The sequence below is a fragment of the Argentina silus genome (genome assembly GCF_951799395.1).
Source record: "Argentina silus genome assembly, chromosome: 9".
Lineage (NCBI taxonomy): Eukaryota > Metazoa > Chordata > Actinopteri > Argentiniformes > Argentinidae > Argentina > Argentina silus.
The window spans coordinates 21,133,375-21,153,113 of NC_139663.1; the positions used below are offsets into that span (position 1 = coordinate 21,133,375).

At 47.1% G+C, this 19,739-nt stretch overlaps 1 protein-coding gene across 1 annotated transcript; it reads right to left on the reverse strand.

Annotated features, from left to right (window-relative positions):
• Window positions 1-1,144: 1,144 nt before the first annotated feature.
• On the reverse strand, window positions 1,145-19,145 carry LOC310809399 (MBT domain-containing protein 1-like). Its single transcript, XM_083676637.1, has 17 exons — window positions 19,097-19,145; window positions 17,846-18,050; window positions 17,397-17,530; window positions 15,476-15,590; window positions 14,949-15,031; window positions 14,196-14,313; window positions 13,638-13,778; window positions 13,224-13,312; window positions 12,303-12,537; window positions 11,086-11,141; window positions 10,488-10,592; window positions 10,026-10,173; window positions 9,423-9,505; window positions 8,085-8,319; window positions 7,485-7,556; window positions 6,168-6,374; window positions 1,145-6,043 (listed from the first exon to the last, which is right to left on the reverse strand). Exons 1-17 carry the CDS (start codon window positions 19,115-19,117, stop codon window positions 5,922-5,924), a joined length of 2,169 nt encoding a protein of 722 aa, XP_083532763.1. The 5' UTR covers window positions 19,118-19,145; the 3' UTR covers window positions 1,145-5,921.
• Between the last annotated feature and the right edge of the window lie 594 nt (window positions 19,146-19,739).

The following is a 19,739-nucleotide window of genomic DNA, read 5'->3' on the forward strand; positions in this document are numbered from 1 at the left end:
TGTTCACCTCCTTCCATGAGAAGATTAATCTTGTTAAGGTCTTGAAACGACCGGAGGTTTTCTAACGTCTGTCTACCCTGGAGTTCATTCCAGGGGCCCTTTCTTAATTGTTAGGAACACTCCTCAAAAAGCATTGGAGGAGAATATCTAAGGGGAGGAACCTAGATCGCCTCCAACGTGTTTTCAGTAGGACGCAAAGGAGATGTCTTATGATGACTGTTGGATAGATGATTCACTTTCTTAAACAAATGTATTTGTTGTAAGTCGCTTTGGATAAAGGCGTCTGCTAAATGCCATAAATGTAAATGTAAGACTCAGAGGAGTCGTGTTCCTGACGATTGAGTAAGGGCCCATGTCTGAGGGGCACAGAATCCAACCTCAGTTTTCCCTATGGGGGATCTGCTGATCATGCTGCACAGATGGCTATAAAAGCCTGGATGGAATGCAACAGTTATTTTAGGGTCACAGTATTTATCAGGGGTGTTTAGTAAGGGGAAACCCCATAGGAATGGACATGCAGAACTGACAGGGCATTCTATATGAGACTCAACATTCAACTGTTCATGTAGAAGACCAATGCTGTAAGATCAAAAGTAATACATTTGGGATTGAAAGAGTGGTGAAGCCTGTTCTCCAGTCTGAGTAAATTAGTTTAATCTTGTTCTAGTCAAGATTCAAGATTCTATATCTTAACAGTCCCTCCTAAAAACCTCTTCACCCCCACTACCCCCCCTGTACTAACCCTAACCCCAACCCTTGAGACCTCTTCACCCCCACTACCCCCCTGTACAAGTTCTCTCCTGTTAATACAAAAATTAAAATTAAAATAAAAAAAAAAGGCTTCTGGCATTACAACTGCCAATGGCCCCTGGTGTGAGCATTGATTACTTTGTCTTATGATGACTGTTGGATAGATGATTCACTTACTTAAACAAATGTATTTGTTGTAAGTTGCTTTGGATAACGGCGTCTGCTAAATGCCATAAATGTAAAAAATGTAAGATGATATTCTCTCTCTCTCTCTCTCTCTCTCTCTCTCTCGTATAGACAACAGACACAGACATTTCAATACTGCACTTTTATTCTGCGTAAAAAAAGTAAAAGTGAATAATTTATTTTACACTTAATGCTTTTTTTTCCCACAACCATGCTGCAAAATTGCAAGATGTATTAAAAATTGTTAAATGAAAGTAAACATCTTAATTTCTTTCAAATACATATCTATTTTTTTTTTTTTTTTTAATAACATTTGTACATACTTGATACAGCTCAGTAAACATCATGTTCACAGCACAATCACCATGGAAACCAAGGAACTGAAACAATATACTCAGACAATTAAAAACGTACAGAAAACGTAATAAAAACAAGAAACATAGTCATCGTACAAGTGCCATGCTAAGAAAACTTTTAGACATTCAATACAAATCTTTCGTTATAGTTGTATCCAAAATACGAGAGAACGTGAAGAGAACCAAAATTTCTCAACCATGATCACAGTTTTTGGAAAATCATTCCATTCTTAATAAAAGATCATCACTTTATCAAATATATATAGCACCATAATACAAAGACAATATCATGTGGGGATTTCACATTAGAAACAACGAGCATGTACATTCACACACACACACACACACACACACACACACACACGCATGCGCGCGCGCGCACACACACACACACACACACACACACACACACACACACACACACACACACACACACACACACACACACACACACACACACACACACACACAGAGACAGACAGACAGACCCGTGTTAAGTGTCCAAAGACCAGTAAGTTAGACATAAACCAAGAGCTAAGACACCAGTTAAACAAAGCACAAGAGGAAATGATTTTCGCACTGTTGCATGCAGAGTGTGGTTACACACACACACACACACACGCGCACACACACACACACACACACCTTCTAGTCTTGTTTTCTTTGATATCAAACACCATTGTGATTATACATTGTGTTAAAAATCAATAATAAACTTGTAACACTGTCCTCAGGATAATAACATAGCCCTATAGATTCCTGTTTGTGCGTTTCTATGTTCTGGTCTTGGGTTAGCGTGAATACTCTGGTGTGCAACCATGAAGTCTCCCACAGACTCATCTCATTCAACCAGACCCTTCAGCCTTGGTACAAGGGGGGGGGGGGGGGGGGGGGCAGTGGTGATAGTCATGGTGATGAAGGGGGGGAGGGGGGGGGGGGGGGGGCAATAATGTTTGTGCCCTGAAACAGTCATGCCATAACAGCAACATAATATGATGAACATCTCCGTCTCCACCATCCTCTGGTCTCTTAAACACACCGTCTGAAGTCAGAGGAGTGTAGTGAGGGGAGTGTACATAAGAGGAGGAGTCTGATTACCAGAGACAGGCGTCTCTCCAAAACAGGCGTCTCTCCCAAACTGATGTTGGAATGGTTCTGTAGGCCTGATGAAACGGATCAGGTCCGCACCGGCGGCCTTCTGCCCCAGTGATCTGTGCACATGTAAAAACACCATGCTAGGGTGAGCTGTGGGCCAAGGAAAATAGAATATTCTAACGAGGCATTATTGCTGGGAGGTGGCTTTAGGTCACTAGAGCTTGGTTTGAAACAAGCCATTATGGAAATCAAATGTACATCTACTTGAGAGGTAACTTGATTTAGCCTGCCCTGCACCATGGAACCAATGGAACAGTCCCAGTGAGTCACACTGGCATGTCAAGCAAACTAAATCAAGCGCACCTTTCAAGTATTGGATCATAATCAGGTACTATTCTGATCCGGGTCTGATCGAAATCGAGACTTTCAACCCAGTTTGAGCTCTACTCACAGAACCAGACAATGAAACACACATTGAAACGTCAGTTACATAGTAAGACACCTGACAAAGCCAACAATCAACATAACACCCTTAGAAAAAACGCTCAAAACAAACACGTATACATCATAGAACAGTGACATACAGTACACACACACATGTGGGTTATAACAGGTTTATAAACATACTGGAGAGACAAATACACAGCCACTGAAAAACGGACCTGGCATCACAAGCAGAACCGATAGGTCTCTGCTGTACATTAGTGAGTGACAGGTTGAATTAAAGCCACAATCTGTAATTTACATTCTCAGTCAAGAGTGTTGCCTCACTTGTTTATAAACCGTAGGGTGGGTCTCTGTAAATCCAACTGCCACTCGTAAGATATTTGAACTCATTCCTCTTTGGTTCTGGACGCAATCACCACAGAAACCATACAGTACAGCCCACTGGGAGTACTGGTTTCCTAAGACCCAAACCCAAACAGTCCACCAACACATGTCAGGGCAGCACTGTGGAGTGGAGATGGAAATCACAGACTGTGGCTTTAAAACAGGTCTCAGGACACGTTTTGTGTGTTCAAACACTGACTATATCCACCTGTGTCTGATATCGGCATGCCAACAACCAACCAACCAATCACAGCACGTCTCACCCAACGACAGTACGACAGAGAGATATTATACAACATAAACTAAGATTTCCTGAGAGAACATGTGTCAACCTTACTGCTACATAAAGGGAGTGCATGGCTTGCAGTCTGCGTTTGATACTGGATGTATATAATATGTATTATATAATCATAACCCCTCCTGGTGTTTCATAATGGCACAAAATTAAAATCATCATTCATGTTTGTTAATAGGCTCTTGTTGCTATATACTATGGGTAATGTTCATAAATACATTTCTAATGTTATACATTTAGGTTGTATATTCAATATTGTGACAATCATTTGTCATAACCCCCACGGGAGGGTTGATAAATCTAATAACAGTGATGAAATACTGACGATGATGATGATGATGATGATGAAGATAACTATAGCATAGCTATGACCGGTATACTTGGCTCAGCTGAATATCCTTCTCCACTAATATTCATATTATTTTTTAATGTAGAACAATATTAGGCACAGAGTTACAGAGTGATTACTGTGCTAACATTTGCGTGTGTGCGTGTGTGACTGACTGTGTGTGTGTGTGTGTGTGTGTGTGTGTGTGTGTGAGTGAGTGAGACTGTTAGAGAATACAGCACAGCTAAACCTTTCGAGAACAACAAGTTCCAAAACTCTTAACAGAACCAACGTTCTTGAACTCCAGACAGAACCAACGTTCTAGAACTCCAGACAGAACCAATGTTATTGAACTCCAGACAGAACCAACGTTCTTGAACTCCAGACAGAACCAACGTTCTAGAACTCCAGACAGAACCAACGTTCTAGAACTCCAGACAGAACCAATGTTCTTGAACTCCTGACAGACCCCACCATGACCTGGTGATGCCCTAGATGCAACCTGCTAAGGTGAGGTAAATAAATACAGTCTGGCACACAGGCGACGGGAGATCTGAGCCTTCCACCGGCTGTTCCCTCCCCTCCCTAGCCCCGTCCGTGCTGGATGGCAGCCCTGCTGGGCCTCCTTTCCATGCCAAATATGACACTGTTTGGATGCCTGGCACGATGATCTGCCCACACAGCACTAACACATCTAGGGCAATGGTAGTCGCTGTTCATGTCGTCAAAAAATAACTGCCAATCAAACGCGGTGGATGTAAGGTGGATGACTTGTGACGGCCTGCCCTTAATCCCAATAGGAAACAGTACAGCACGGGACTGTTATGATCGGGGGTGGTGGTGGTCGTTGTTGTTGTGTTTCATGTCTGAGTGATTGTTTTATAGCAGTAAGGTTTAATCCATATGATACCTACATTGATACACACCCTGTTTTTTTGGAACATCTGATTATTCATTCATGACACCCTCATAGCACAACCTATCCATCCAGTTATCCTACATCAGAAATAACAAATGCCAGAGATGCAGAAAAATGTCTCTTGGCTTTGAAAAAAAATCGTACAAAAAAAGCTTGTTTTTTTCTTTCTTTCTTTTTTTTTTTTTTTTCTTCTTCTTCTTCTACAAGAAAAACTGAAATGAAACTCAAAGCTTTATTGTCCTTTAACGCAAGCAACTCTTTTTTTCTTTTTTCTCTTTTCTTGCTTTGACTTGCTCTGCTCTTCCTCTCGTTTGTGTGGTTGTGAAGGAGTCTGTGAGCTGGGGCAGTCTGGTAGCCTTCCATGTGAATAAGGAGGAGGGTGACGCTGGTTTGGGGTCAGGTTGGACTGTTCCTCTCATGGTTAATTGGATGGGAGGAGGGGAAACAGATCCCAGGTTTGGCGGTGTGTTGTAACATGTGACCCAGGACCCTGGCCTCATTCTCTGGCCACAGGGGGGGTGAAGGGGTAGGTCGTAGGGGTCAGAGAGTGGGCTGGATGACTACTGGCCAACTGGGTGAATCCAAATGCTGACATTAAAAAAGTGGAAACTGAACTTGACACTGGAGATGTGCTCCTGGTGTAGTCTTGACCATGGCCTGATGCTGACCCTGCACTCCTCGCTAATGGGTCTGTGTCTGGGAGGGTCGGGGTGGGGGGGCGGGGGCGGGGGCGGGGGCGGGGGCGAGAGCAGAGTAGACTGGAGGGGTCTAGCTGGTGGCGGCAGTGCGACTGTGCCCCCCTCAGGGTTCCTCAGACTGGGGGGGTGGGAGTGGCCTGGGGGGTCTGAAGCAGGGAGAGAAGGAGGAGGGAGAGAGGACATGATCTCTAGGGTGTAGAGCTCCTGGCCTCAGGGTCAGAGTATCTACAATGCTCTACCGCCAGGCTGCTCAGGACTCCTGGTGTTGTAGCTGGTCTCTGGGGGAGGGAGGGAGGAGAGGCTGTGGAGGGAGGGAGGGAAGGACGGGAGGCTGAGGGAGTCTACAGTACTCTAGCGCCCCCCTCAGGACTCCTGGTGTAATAGCTGGTCTCTGAAGGAGGGAGGAAGGGAGGGGGAGCTGTAGAGGGAGGGTGGGAGGTGGTGTGTAGCTCTCTAGCGCCCCTCAGGGCTCCTGTTTGATGTAGTAGCCTGCAGAGGCGTTGGTCTCTGGGTCAGAGGGCCCCTGGGGGAAGGAGAAGTCCTCCACCTCGGCACACTCCTCCTCCTTCAGCTTCAACTGGACTCCTGATGAGATAGGGAAGATGAATCATACAATCATAGTCATACAGAGTCATCTAACTGTGACATCATCACGTAATTCTATACTGTGACATCATCATCTGATTCTGGTTGGGATAGGGGGGTGTACCTGGTTTCCCGTTGGGGCTTGGGTCCTGTCCGGCTGCGGAGGGGGGCTGGGTGGTCCCGGAGGCAGACACAGGCGTGGGGGGGGAGGGGTAGTCTGGGGGGGTCATGTTCTCATCCCCCGATAGGCTCCTCTGAGGGGGGGGCACGCCCCCTGTCAACGCTACACCAGACAGACTCACAGGCCTCTTACCGATGGGCAGCTTCCTCTCTGAGAACACACACACACACACACACACACACACACACACACACACACACACACACACACACACACACACACACACGAGTTAGATGTTGCTTTAACATGATCCTTATGCTTTCGCTCATTTCCTGTGCTTGCTAATATGTTACTTATTATCAACATGGAACAATAACATTTACATGTAAGAGGCTCAAAATATGATGTGTATTAGTATATCTAATACAGTAAGTCTATCACAGCATGTCGATGTAGTCGATGACAGCATGTCTGTCACAAAGGTATTGAATAGATAATGCCAAATGGTTTTCTTCCATCTACAGTACCAGTCAAAGGTTTGGACACACCTTGCCAAGAGTGTGCAAAGCTGTCATCAAAGCAAAAGGTGGCTACTTTGAAGAATCTAAAATATAAAACATATTCTGCTTTGTTTAACACTTTTTTAGTTTACTACATAATTCCATATGTGTTCCTTCATCGTTTTGATGTCTTCAATATTAATCTACAATGTAGAAAATAATAAAAAATAAAGAAAAACCATTGAATGAGAAGGTGTGTCCAAACTTTTGACTGGTACTGTAAATCATTTGGGTCTGTACTGTTGTATCCGCCATGCTATGGTCCTGGGGAGGCTGGTGGAGGTAGAAATCAGAGGACAGGCTCATTGTGATGCATTAAATGGAATGAGGAATGGAATCAAACATGTGTGCGTTCCATGCTCATTTGATACCGTTCCTCATTCCGTTCAATGCATCACAATGAGCCTGTCCTCCGATTTCTACCTCCAACAGCCTTTCTAGTCCCTTGTTGAACTGCATGGATGGCTGGACGTCGGGAGGCTTTTGAGCCTCTGTTGAGGTGTGAAGAGAGAGGGGAAGAGAGGCCCCTCGGGGAGCAGACAGCACTGCCCTTAAAAAGAGACAGAGAGAGATGGACGGATAGAGGGGGAGGGGATAGAGAGAGATGGAGGGGGATTGGGGGGGGGCTGAGGCACGGGGAGAGAGGAGGATAAAAATGGAGAGAGCAAGGGAGTGGGGGGGGGGGGAGTCTTTGAGGGGGAGGGCGCTGCGGCGGGGGGGCGGAGCGCAGGGGGCTGTGATGAGGAGAGGGATGACCCACTTTTCTTCTGGCCTTTGTACTGCTGGGATTTCTTCCTCTGCTTGGACACACTGGTAGACAGCTCTCTGGAGGCTGGAAACACACCACGCACACGCACACACACGCGCGCACACACACACACACACACACACACACGCACGCACGCACACATACACACACACACAGGCACACAGGTACACATTCCCACCCACACACACACGCCCACAAACACAAATAGCTCATTAATTTATTCAGTTATTCACAACTGCACTCAACAAGTTTAAAAAAATGACAGGCCTCAACATCTTCAGATGATCACAGTCACAGTAGTGGAGACCCAGGGCTGATTAACAGACCCAGATGAAGTCCTACTTAACTAAAACATGCTCAATGGAGAATCTCCCTGGAAAGAGCTTTTAAATCCAGGAGAAGGCTCAATCTAGGCTTAATTTGGACCTAATCAAGGTTCAATCTAAGTTTAATATAGACTTAATTTAGACTTAATCTAGGTAATAATGAACAGATTTCGTATATGAGTGGGGGGTAACCACTCCCCCTCTCCATCATCCTGAAGTGTGAGTGTGAGTGTGAGTGTGTGTGTGTGTGTGTACGTGTGTATACCTTGTACGGCGGGGGGCTGCAGCTGGTAGCCCGTCAGCTGACACCAGCCCACGGGGTAGAGGTCAGGTGACCTGCAGTCCACCCATTGGTCGTACTCGTCCTCCCAGCCGTCGAAATGGATGCGCAGCAGGTGGTGGACGATGCGGGTCACCGTGGCAACACACACCAGGCGGGGCTCCATCAGGTCCACGGCCTCCAGCTTCATGCCCTGGCGGAACCCGTGGTTCGGAACCTCCTAGACCCAACAGAACCAGGGGAGGCCCGGGGTCAGAGGTCAGGGGATGGGCCCCAAGCAAGCCTCAGGTCCCCTAAACTAAGGCCCGGAGTTTTCCCTGGCCATGTGACTCAACCAGGGAGGGGATGTAGGGGTTAACAGGCCTTAGTCAGGTCACAAAGTCAGGACCAGGGAGGGTTTAACAGGCCTTAGTCAGGTCACAAAGTCAGGACCAGGGAGGGTTTAACAGGCCTTAGTCAGGTCACAAAGTCAGGACCAGGGAAGGTTTAACAGGCCTTAGGTCACATGGTCAGGACCAGGGAGGGTTAAACAGGCCTTAGTCAGGTCACAAGGTCAGGATCAGGGAGGGTTTAACAGGCCTTAGGTCACATGGTCAGGACCAGGGAGGGTTTAACAGGCCTTAGGTCACATGGTCAGGACCAGGGAGGGTTAAACAGGCCTTAGGTCACATGGTCAGGACCAGGGAGGGTTAAACAGGCCTTAGGTCACATGGTCAGGACCAGGGAGGGTTTAACAGGCCTTAGGTCACATGGTCAGGACCAGGAAGGGTTTAACAGGCCTTAGTCAGGTCACAAGGTCAGGATCAGGGAGGGTTTAACAGGCCTTAGGTCACATGGTCAGCAACAACTCTACTACTCTCTAAAAGGCCTGACTCAGATAGCCATCGGACTCTGGGTTCAACAAGCTCTAACAATACATAATAAACAAAAATGGCTGACTCTGATAAGACTATGTAACGTAGAGCGGCTAGCAGACCAGAGGCTGAACAAGGTTTTAAAGACCAGGACAGAATAAACCAGACAGAGCAGCAGGTTTCATAGAGAACAGTACCAGGGGAGGACAGGACAATCGGAGGACAGGACGGGCTCATTGTAATGAATGGAATGGAATGAGGAAAGGTACCAAATACGTGACGCCATTCCTCATTCTATTCCATGCATTACAATGAGCCCGTCCTCCGATGCCTACCTCCACCAGCCTCCCCTGCTCAGGACAGGACAGGACAGGACAGGACAGGACAGGACAGGACAGGACAGGAGAGGAGAGGAGAGGAGAGGAGAAGAGAGGACAGGAGAGGACAGGAGAGGACAGGACAGGGTTACCTTGTTAAAGAGGTTGACGGGAGCCGCGACAGAGCTGGTTTCCTTGAGGTAGTCAAACCATCTGAACGGGAGGTTGGTGTACCCTACAGGAGAGAGTATATGAAGTATATGAGTTCCAATATCAGAGTATGGAAGTATATAAGCTCTGAGATGAGTGTGTAGTGTCTATAGTGAGTGCCTCGTGTGTACTGTGAGTGTGGAGTGTGGAGTGTATGTGAGTGTGGAGTGTCTAGTGTCTAGTGTGGAGTGTGTAATGTGCAGTGTGAGTGTGTAGTGTCTAGTGTGCAGTGTCTAATGTGTAGTGTGAGCTTCTTAAGTATACTGCTGTATGAGACATGAGTGTTGGTAATGTCTCCTTTCTAATCTGATTGGCAGATACATAATAAAGCATTATAAAACATTACCACGCCAAATGAATTTCCATGGAGATTAACAATAAGAGTATCGGACCACATCGTACAGCATCATATCATAAGAGACTTACTTACAGAGGCGAGGAGCACAGCACTGCCCTGCCCATTCAAGCCACCTCAGGAACACCCTGACCACTGGAACCACTGTAAGAATACATGCCCAACCAGACGTAGCTGGCGTGATGCGTACCGCGCGGAGGGGTGAGCTCGATGGTGTTGATTTCACAGAAGCCAGCAGGGAAGATGGAGGGAGACGTGGAGTGGTAGCAGAACCAATCAGATCCATCCGCCGCTTCGGAACCATCGATCCCTATCATGAGGTATCCATCCGCCAGGACCTAGGAAGGAGGGTGGGACTATATTATGATGCTTATGTAAATGCTCACTCTGTGGCACATAATGTGTTTGGTAACCTCAAGTGCTTATCAACTTTCAGGTGAAGTCAAAGACAATGTTCCATCTTTGGGTAGACAATAACGTTCTATTTGACTTTGTTCTGTTCTGTCCCATTCCATGTTCCGTTGTTCTATTCTCTGTTCCATTCCATTCCATTCTAATCTGTGTTGTTTCATTCCATCCTACACCAGGTCTGCCCCTGCCCCAGGTCTGCCCCTGCCCCTGCTCCAGGCCCCGGGAGACCCCTGGTCCTCACCTTCCTGACGGTGGCTACACAGATAGCAGACAGGTTGAGAGGGTCGATGGCCTCCAGCTTCATCCCGTCTTTAAACCATGGCCCAGTCTGGTCCACGTCCCTCACCTGAGACACACAGACAGGGGGAGGTAGCAGGGGGAGCAACCACAGACAGGGGGAGGTCGCAGGGGGAGCAACCACAGACAGGGGGAGGTCGCAGGGGGAGCAAACACAGACAGCATAAATATATACATACAGATGAAAACCTCTGGGTAAATGACAGGAGAGAACAAGCTAAACACAATGTACTAGATGTAATAGAAGGGAGTACCGATGGACGGAAGCTTCTCACCGTGTGGCTAAATGCTTCTCACCGTGTGGCTAAATGCTTTTCACCGTGTGGGTAAATGCTTTTCACCGTGTGGCTAAATGCTTCTCACCGTGTGGCTAAATGCTTTTCACCGTGTAGCTAAATGCTTCTCACCGTGTGGCTAAATGCTTTTCACCGTGTGGGTAAATGCTTTTCACCGTGTGGGTAAATGCTTTTCACCGTGTGGGTAAATGCTTTTCACCGTTGAATGAGCAACTCTTTGACGATGACACGTAGAGTTGGTCTTACCTTGGTAAAGAGCTGGCCCGGGGCATCCACCTGGCCCTCTAGTTTCTTAGACACGTCTGGAACAACAATCAACATCGATATGGTTCAGGTATATTGTACCTCCAAATGACCATGGCCAACCAACACGTGTATTAGCAAGCTGCACACGTGACACCAGAACTACATAACTAACTAACTCACACACAAAGTGACTAACTAACCAACTTGACCAAGTAACCGACTAACCCACTACCTAACCAACCCACTAACACACTACCTAACCAACCCACTAACACACTACCTAACCAACCCACTAACACACTACCTAACCAACCCACTAGCTAACCAACCCACTAACACACTAGCTAACCAACCCACTAACACACTAGCTAACCAACCCACTAACCCACTACCTAACCAACCCACTAACCCACTACCTAACCAACCCACTACCTAACTAACCCACTAACACACTACTTAACTAACCCACTACCTAACCAACCCACTAACACACTAGCTAACCAACCCACTAACACACTAGCTAACCAACCCACTAACACACTACCTAACCAACCCACTACCTAACCAACCCACTAACACACTACCTAACCAACCCACTAACACACTACCTAACCAACCCACTACCTAACCAACCCACTAACACACTACCTAACCAACCCACTACCTAACCAACCCACTAACACACTACCTAACCAACCCACTAACACACTACCTAACCAACCCACTACCTAACCAACCCACTAACACACTACCTAACCAACCCACTACCTAACCAACCCACTAACACACTACTTAACTAACCCACTAGCTAACCAACCCACTAACACACTACCTAACCAACCCACTACCTAACCAACCCACTACCTAACCAACCCACTACCTAACCAACCCACTACCTAACTAACCCACCCACTACCTAACCAACCCACTAACACACTACTTAACCAACCCACTACCTAACCAAGACAGTACCTAACTAACCCACTACCTAACTAACCCACTACCTAACTAACCCACTACCTAACTAACCCACTACTTAACTAACACACTACCTAACTAACCCACTACCTAACCAGCCCACTAACCCACGACTTAACTAACACACTACCTAACTAACCCACCCACTACCTACTAAACCCTCTACCTAACTAACCCACTACCTAACCAGCCCACTAACCCACGACTTAACTAACACACTACCTAACTAACCCACCGACCTGATCGTTTGAAGCGGTGTCCTATGCTGCGGGACCAGCCGATGCTGTGGATGAGAGGGCTGTACATGTGGCACCAGAAGTCGTCCGACCCGTCCTCAGACTCCTCGTAGACGAGCCGGAGCCGCCCGCCGATCACCTGCTCCACCAGGGCCACCCGCGTCCGGCACAGGTGGGTCTTATCCACCACCTCCACCCGCATCAGCTTCTTAAAGGGGAACTGCATACTCTCCTGGACCTATATAACATAGGAGGGTATTATTTAGAGAGCTGCTGTCTTAAAGGGGAGGTGTATAACTCCTGGACCTATATAACATAGGAGGGTATTATTTAGAGAGCTGCTATCTTAAAGGGGAGGTGTATAACTCCTGGACCTATATAACATAGGAGGGTATTATTTAGAGAGCTGCTATTTTACAGCGGAAGTGTATAACTCCTGGACCTGCCAGGGAGAAGGGGAGAAGAGGGGAGGACATTACTGAGAGAGCTGCCTCAGCATATACAGCATATCTTAACTCACCAACTGCCAAAGAGTTCCGGAACCCTCACCACCTACAGTGCCAAGTGTTCTATGCGGTGTCCACCTAGCAACAACACTTTGATTGGCTACAAAATGAAGCATCATAATTTATGCATTTTTGGTGAATAAAGTCACCGTTGGCAATCTCTTTATTCACCCTCAGCACTAAATGAGTTAAAGGGGAAGTGCGTCCTCTCCTGTTCCTGCCCAGGGAGGATGGATTGACAACGTTCTACACCTCATTAATATGTTGAAGCATGTTTGTTTTTTGAGGTATTAGAGTATACACAGGTCTGTACTTGGTGTTCTCTATTTTGGTAGTGAGCTGTGAGACTGTGTAGTATATACTTGTGTACTCTACCTTGGTAGTGAGCTATGTAGTACTCTATACTTGTGTACTCTACCTTGGTAGTGAAGTCTGGAGGCAGAGTCTTGGCTCCGGTGAGGCGTTTCACCAGGAAGGTTTTCCAGTTGGAGCACTTGTGCTGAATGTCTGGGGAGAGACAGACAGACACGGCACATCTGGCAATGTTACACAAGGACTCTCTGCTTTCTCTCCTTCCTTCTTCTCACACTCTCCTCCCTCCCTCCCTCCCTCCCTCCCCTGCCCTCCCTCCCTCTATCCTTCTCACACTCTCCTCCCTCCCTCCCTCCCTCCCCTGCCCTCCCTCCCTCTATCCTTCTCACACTCTCCTCCCTCCCTCCCTCCCTCCCCTGCCCTCCCTCCCATCAGTCTCTCCATCCCCCTCTCCCCGTCTCCTTCCCTCCTCTTTCTCTCTTCCTTCCCTCATCCCTCTCTCCTCTCGTCCTCTTGTTACCCTTACGTTTAGGGGGGACCAGGGGTTTCCCCCCAGCAGCACACCAGCCCACAGGGTGGATGTCAGGAACACACACGTTACACCAGAAGTCTCTGCTGGAGTCACTGTCAAAGCCCTCGTACCGCAGGAGAGCCTTGAAACCTGCACACACACACGCACACACACGCACACACACGCACACACACAGATAGACACACACACACACACACACACACACGCACAGATACACACACGCACACACACACACACACACACACACACACACACACACACACACACACACACACACACACACACACACAGAGGGTATGAAATCTACCATCCTTTATTCAGTGCTGTAGGCTGTATAGATCAGTGGAAAAAAACCTTCCAGATTAAATCCATTTCAATTTCAGACTGAAAGGCAACCGAATGTGTAAGCAGACTTATCACCATCTTGCTTTCGTTCATCCAGTCCTTTCATCATATAGAGGAGGGTTTGGAGGTTAGGGCCATTTCGTTTGGAAATCAGCATTTGAGTGAAGGCGACGGTTCTCTGGTGTTACTTGGTAACGGTACCTGCTAGTTTGATGATGCCAGCGATCCAGTAGACTTTCATGGGGAGACCGCTGTCCGCGTTAGGCACCTCCACCCTCACACCCTCCGCTATGTCACCCCACGACGTCCCCATGGGAACCTGGCACAGCCCATAGAGACGAGAGGACACTCAGAATCACATACCGTACAAGGGGGGTGGTGGGTGGCAGCATGAAACAGTCTGGTCACGTTGCAAGACACGGAGGGTTCCTCATCGCTGGGAAGCAGAGACACCAACCCTGACTGTTCTATCCTAATCTTAATCTTAAAGCTTGATTATGGGAAAATATCTGAAATATCTCAACGATTCACCCAAACATTTTGAGGATATACGGCCAGGAGCCAAGTCTCTCTTGCAGCTTGGCCTTTTAGTGATTTACGTTCCTTGATAATGTGCTGTTGCTGTCATCAAATTAAATCATCATGGAAAATATGATATTCTCCTCAAACACTTGCCTTGCCTTGCCTTGCCTTGCCCTGCCTTGCCTTGCCCTGCCCTGCCCTGCACTCTCCTGCCCTGCCCTCTCCTGCCCTGCCCTCTCCTGCCCTGTCCTCTCCTCTCCTGTCCTGCCCTGATCTGCCCTGATCTGCCCTGTCCTCTCCTGCCCTGCCTTGGTCAAGAGGTCAGGACTCGCTGTGGAGGAAACTGAGCTCTCATCCCAGGGTTTGTTAGCTGAGTGTGAGGCCCATATCACGAGAGCTGAACAATATTTGATGGTGGTGTGAGGTTCTTACGTGTTTGAAACAGCTGACAGGAGCGCCGGCCATCTCTCCACCGCCTATGTATCGTCCCCAGTCGAAGCCCTCCACAGGGACCACTGTCCACAAACACAGGTGTTACAGCATTAGGGGTGATGACAACCATTACACACGCAAATACACAGACACAGACACGCACACAGGCACACACAGACACAGGCACACACAGACACAGGCACACCATTCCACCGCTGTCCTTCATCAACAATGCAATGTCTAGGTATTACAATAAAGTGTTACCTAATCATTTGACGGAACATAGGCATCAATCTCCAGCAGGGGATGCTGGTGGAGGTGGAAATCGGAGGACATGCCATGCATCTGTAATGCATGGAATGGAATGAGAAATGGTATCAAACCTGCATGTTTGATACCATTCCTCATTCCATTCCATGCATTACAATGAGCCCATTTCTACCTCCACCAGCCTCCCCTGATCTACAGTTGTTTGTATTGTTTTACACAGGTATTCTGTGTGTGACGGTCTTTGCCATACAACGTACCGGTCTTGGTCTTGACCTGGTTCTGCTGGTTGGCCTGGTACTGGGCGTAGGCTGCTAGCTTGGCCATCAGAGGCTGCTTCTGCAACACCTTGGCCTTCTTCGTTGGTGGTTTACCCTTTAAAAGGACAAGCAGAGAGACGTCATCATACACATGGATAGACATACGGAAGGTGGAATAAAATGTGTTCAACATAAATAGATCAAGTTTTATTAAGTTTCTTTCCAATGTAACAGCTGGGAATATGACCTGTTTGAACAAAGCACTGCTGTCTCTTTATTCAATTCAATTTAATTCAATTCAAAATACTTTATTAATTCCTGAGGGGCAAACTGCAGTATCTAACTGTCACAATAGAGGGCATTAGTAGCGACAGAAGTAGCCTTAGTGTTGTGTTGTTACCTGTAGCCTGACTAGTATACCTCAGTGTTGTTACCTGTAGCCTGGCTAGTATACCTCAGTGTTGTTACCTGTAGTCTGACTAGTATACCTCAGTGTTGTTACCTGTGGCCTGACTAGTATACCTCAGTGTTGTTACCTGTAGTCTGACTAGTATACCTCAGTGTTGTTACCTGTAGTCTGACTAGTATACCTCAGTGTTGTTACCTGTAGTCTGACTAGTGTACCTCAGTGTTGTGTTGTTACCTGTAGTCTGACTAGTATACCTCAGTGTTGTTACCTGTAGCCTGGCTAGTATACCTCAGTGTTGTTACCTGTAGTCTGACTAGTATACCTCAGTGTTGTTACCTGTAGCCTGGCTAGTATACCTCAGTGTTGTTACCTGTAGTCTGACTAGTATACCTCAGTGTTGTTACCTGTGGCCTGACTAGTATACCTCAGTGTTGTTACCTGTAGTCTGACTAGTGTACCTCAGTGTTGTTACCTGTAGTCTGACTAGTATACCTCAGTGTTGTTACCTGTAGTCTGACTAGTATACCTCAGTGTTGTTACCTGTAGTCTGACTAGTATACCTCAGTGTTGTTACCTGTAGTCTGACTAGTATACCTCAGTGTTGTTACCTGTAGTCTGACTAGTATACCTCAGTGTTGTGTTGTTACCTGTAGCCTGGCTAGTATACCTCAGTGTTGTTACCTGTAGTCTGACTAGTATACCTCAGTGTTGTTACCTGTAGTCTGACTAGTATACCTCAGTGTTGTTACCTGTAGTCTGACTAGTATACCTCAGTGTTGTGTTGTTACCTGTGGCCTGACTAGTATACCTCAGTGTTGTTACCTGTAGTCTGACTAGTATACCTCAGTGTTGTTACCTGTGGCCTGACTAGTATACCTCAGTGTTGTTACCTGTAGTCTGACTAGTGTACCTCAGTGTTGTTACCTGTAGTCTGACTAGTATACCTCAGTGTTGTTACCTGTAGTCTGACTAGTATACCTCAGTGTTGTTACCTGTGGCCTGACTAGTATACCTCAGTGTTGTTACCTGTAGCCTGACTAGTATACCTCAGTGTTGTTACCTGTAGTCTGACTAGTATACCTCAGTGTTGTTACCTGTAGTCTGACTAGTATACCTCAGTGTTGTTACCTGTAGTCTGACTAGTATACCTCAGTGTTGTGTTGTTACCTGTGGCCTGACTAGTATACCTCAGTGTTGTTACCTGTAGTCTGACTAGTATACCTCAGTGTTGTTACCTGTGGCCTGACTAGTATACCTCAGTGTTGTTACCTGTAGTCTGACTAGTATACCTCAGTGTTGTTACCTGTGGCCTGACTAGTATACCTCAGTGTTGTTACCTGTAGTCTGACTAGTGTACCTCAGTGTTGTTACCTGTAGTCTGACTAGTATACCTCAGTGTTGTTACCTGTAGTCTGACTAGTGTACCTCAGTGTTGTTACCTGTAGTCTGACTAGTGTACCTCAGTGTTGTTACCTGTAGTCTGACTAGTATACCTCAGTGTTGTGTTGTTACCTGTAGCCTAGCCAGTATGCTGGCTTTCTTAGAGTTGGAGGAGTAGCTTCGGGAGCAGGACACACTGCAGAAGCGCTTGGTCTTGGAGTAGAACGCGTCTCTCACCCCCACCATCCCACACATCTCACAGGTGGCTGAGGAGAGAGAGGGAGGGAGAGAGGGAGGGAGGGTGGGAGGGAGGGAGAGGGAGAGGGAGAGGGAGAGAGAGAGAGAGAGAGAGAGAGGGAGAGGGGAGAGAGAGAGACAGATAGAAATAGAGATAGACAGACAAAGAGGAAGAGAGACAGACATATAGACAGTTCAGTGGGAGAGTGACGGTAAAACAAATGCTGTTTCCATAAGCAATCATGGCTGCTGTGGTACATCTGACACAGGTTTAAACCGCCAAAGTTAAATGCAGCGTCTGTGTGCACCAGGGGAGAGGACAGGGGAATGAATGAGAGACTGACCCATGCCAGCCTTGCCGTCGGGGTAGGTGTAGACCTGGCCGTTGGTCTTGATGATTGGCAGGGTGGCAGGGAGGGAGGGCACGGCCTCCTCATCACTGTCGTCCGAGCTGGAGCTGCTGCTCGACTCCTCACTACAACTGTCGTAACCATCGAACATCCCGAACGAGTCCCGCCTCTTCCTCTCCGAGCGGGCACTCCGCTCAGCCTTGGGGTGAGGTAGAATAGAATGGAATAGAATGCAACAGAATATGAATTAATTGAATGGAATGAATAGAAATGGAATGGAATAGAATGGAATTTAGGAATGAGGTTCAAGGACAGCAACAAAGATTATAAAGCATCACATCTTACACATTTAAAACACTGAGCATGCTTGTACATAAGCATGCATGCACGCACACACATATGCGCACACACACACACACACACACACACACACACACACACACACTCCCTGTAGGAAGAGAGGTGCTGCAGACACACACACTCCACACACTCCACACACAGTAGCCTAGGTGACAGAAGAGTGAAGGTGACTTTGAGACTCATCAGTTCAACAGGCTAGACACCAATTAATTTAGGAATATGCAGGAGCACTGAACGTCACGAACATGCAATTTACACCCTAGGATATGTGCCAAAAACAGAATAAACTATCACCACAGACCTTACCATTTCAACGCCAAAAAAAAAGCACTTTAATGTATTAATCCCAGCAAGCAAAAACGACGAGATGTAACAACAAACGATAAAGTCACCGATATGCTGCAGGTGTACCGCCCCCTTTCTGCCCAGTAGTATCACAATATTGAAATGACAGCTGCACGCTGTCTGTCTGTCTCCAGAGCTGGCATATGAGAAATGGGGTTCGGTAACCCGTACGGTACCGGAACCACTGCACTGCGGTCTATTTAACATGATAGGCCTGCCCTGCTGCAATTATTTGCTAGCATCTTGCACTGAGAGAGAGGGACAAGCGGGCAAGCTATGCATGCTTTAGTTTACAATTCTGCAGCCAGGGCGGCTGGAGAGGCAGCTAATGCCTTTTAGCTAGCATTCAAAGGCAATGCAAACATCTGTCTGCTGTACCTGTGCAACTGGCATGCAGCCACTACCACTAGCTAGCTAGCTAGTCGCTGGTTGTACAGTGTAACCTGGCTCATGCTGCAGTGACAACCACACAACAACAAAGGGGTAAACCAGTGGTACACTACGCTGCATTTACACACACAAGACGCTCGCAGATCTCACCAGATCTCTTGAGTTGTCCATCAGCCCCACATGAAGCGTGTTTTCTATGTCCTCGTACGGCAGTAGGGGGAGGGGGCAGAGAAGAGAGGACAGATATCAAAAACCTAAAATGCAAAAATAAACTCCAGCTGCTAGCATATCAACAAAATTATCATATTTGAAACGCGCAGGCGCGGTGTACACCCGCTGATCGCCCATTGGCTAAGCGCTTCTTCGGCGTCTACTGTATTTGTAGCATACAAATAGAGTACTTGACGGTGTACTTCACCGCCATCTACTGCACTACAGCAAAGCACTCAGGCCCTTAAATGTCCATGGTTGAAATCAATGTAGGCCTATTTTGTCAAATGTCTTGAAGGCTACCAAATAGATCCATATACAAGCATATCAGTGATGCAATTACTCGAGTAAAATTGTAAAAAGATATCTGCCTTTATCAAAGTAATGTAATTCCATTACAATGCTGAGATCAGGGGAGGCTGGTGGAGGTAGAAATCGGAGGACGTCCTCCGATTTCTACCTCCACCAGCCTCCCCTGATCTCAGCACTATAATGGAATTACTGGCTGACACCTTCTTTTTACGAGAGATCAGTCTTTTAATGCCTTCAATCACAGTCGTAAACTGTAGTTGCTTGAGCAGTC

Coding starts and splice junctions, on each gene's coding strand:
- LOC310809399 (XM_083676637.1), bottom strand. CDS start 19,117: ATGGACAACTCAAGAGATCTG. Junction 17,531..17,845: donor CGACGGCAAGGCTGGCATGG/GTCAGTCTCTCA, acceptor CTCTCTCCTCAG/CCACCTGTGAGATGTGTGGG. Junction 6,044..6,167: donor AAGCCCCAACGGGAAACCAG/GTACACCCCCCT, acceptor CTATCTCATCAG/GAGTCCAGTTGAAGCTGAAG.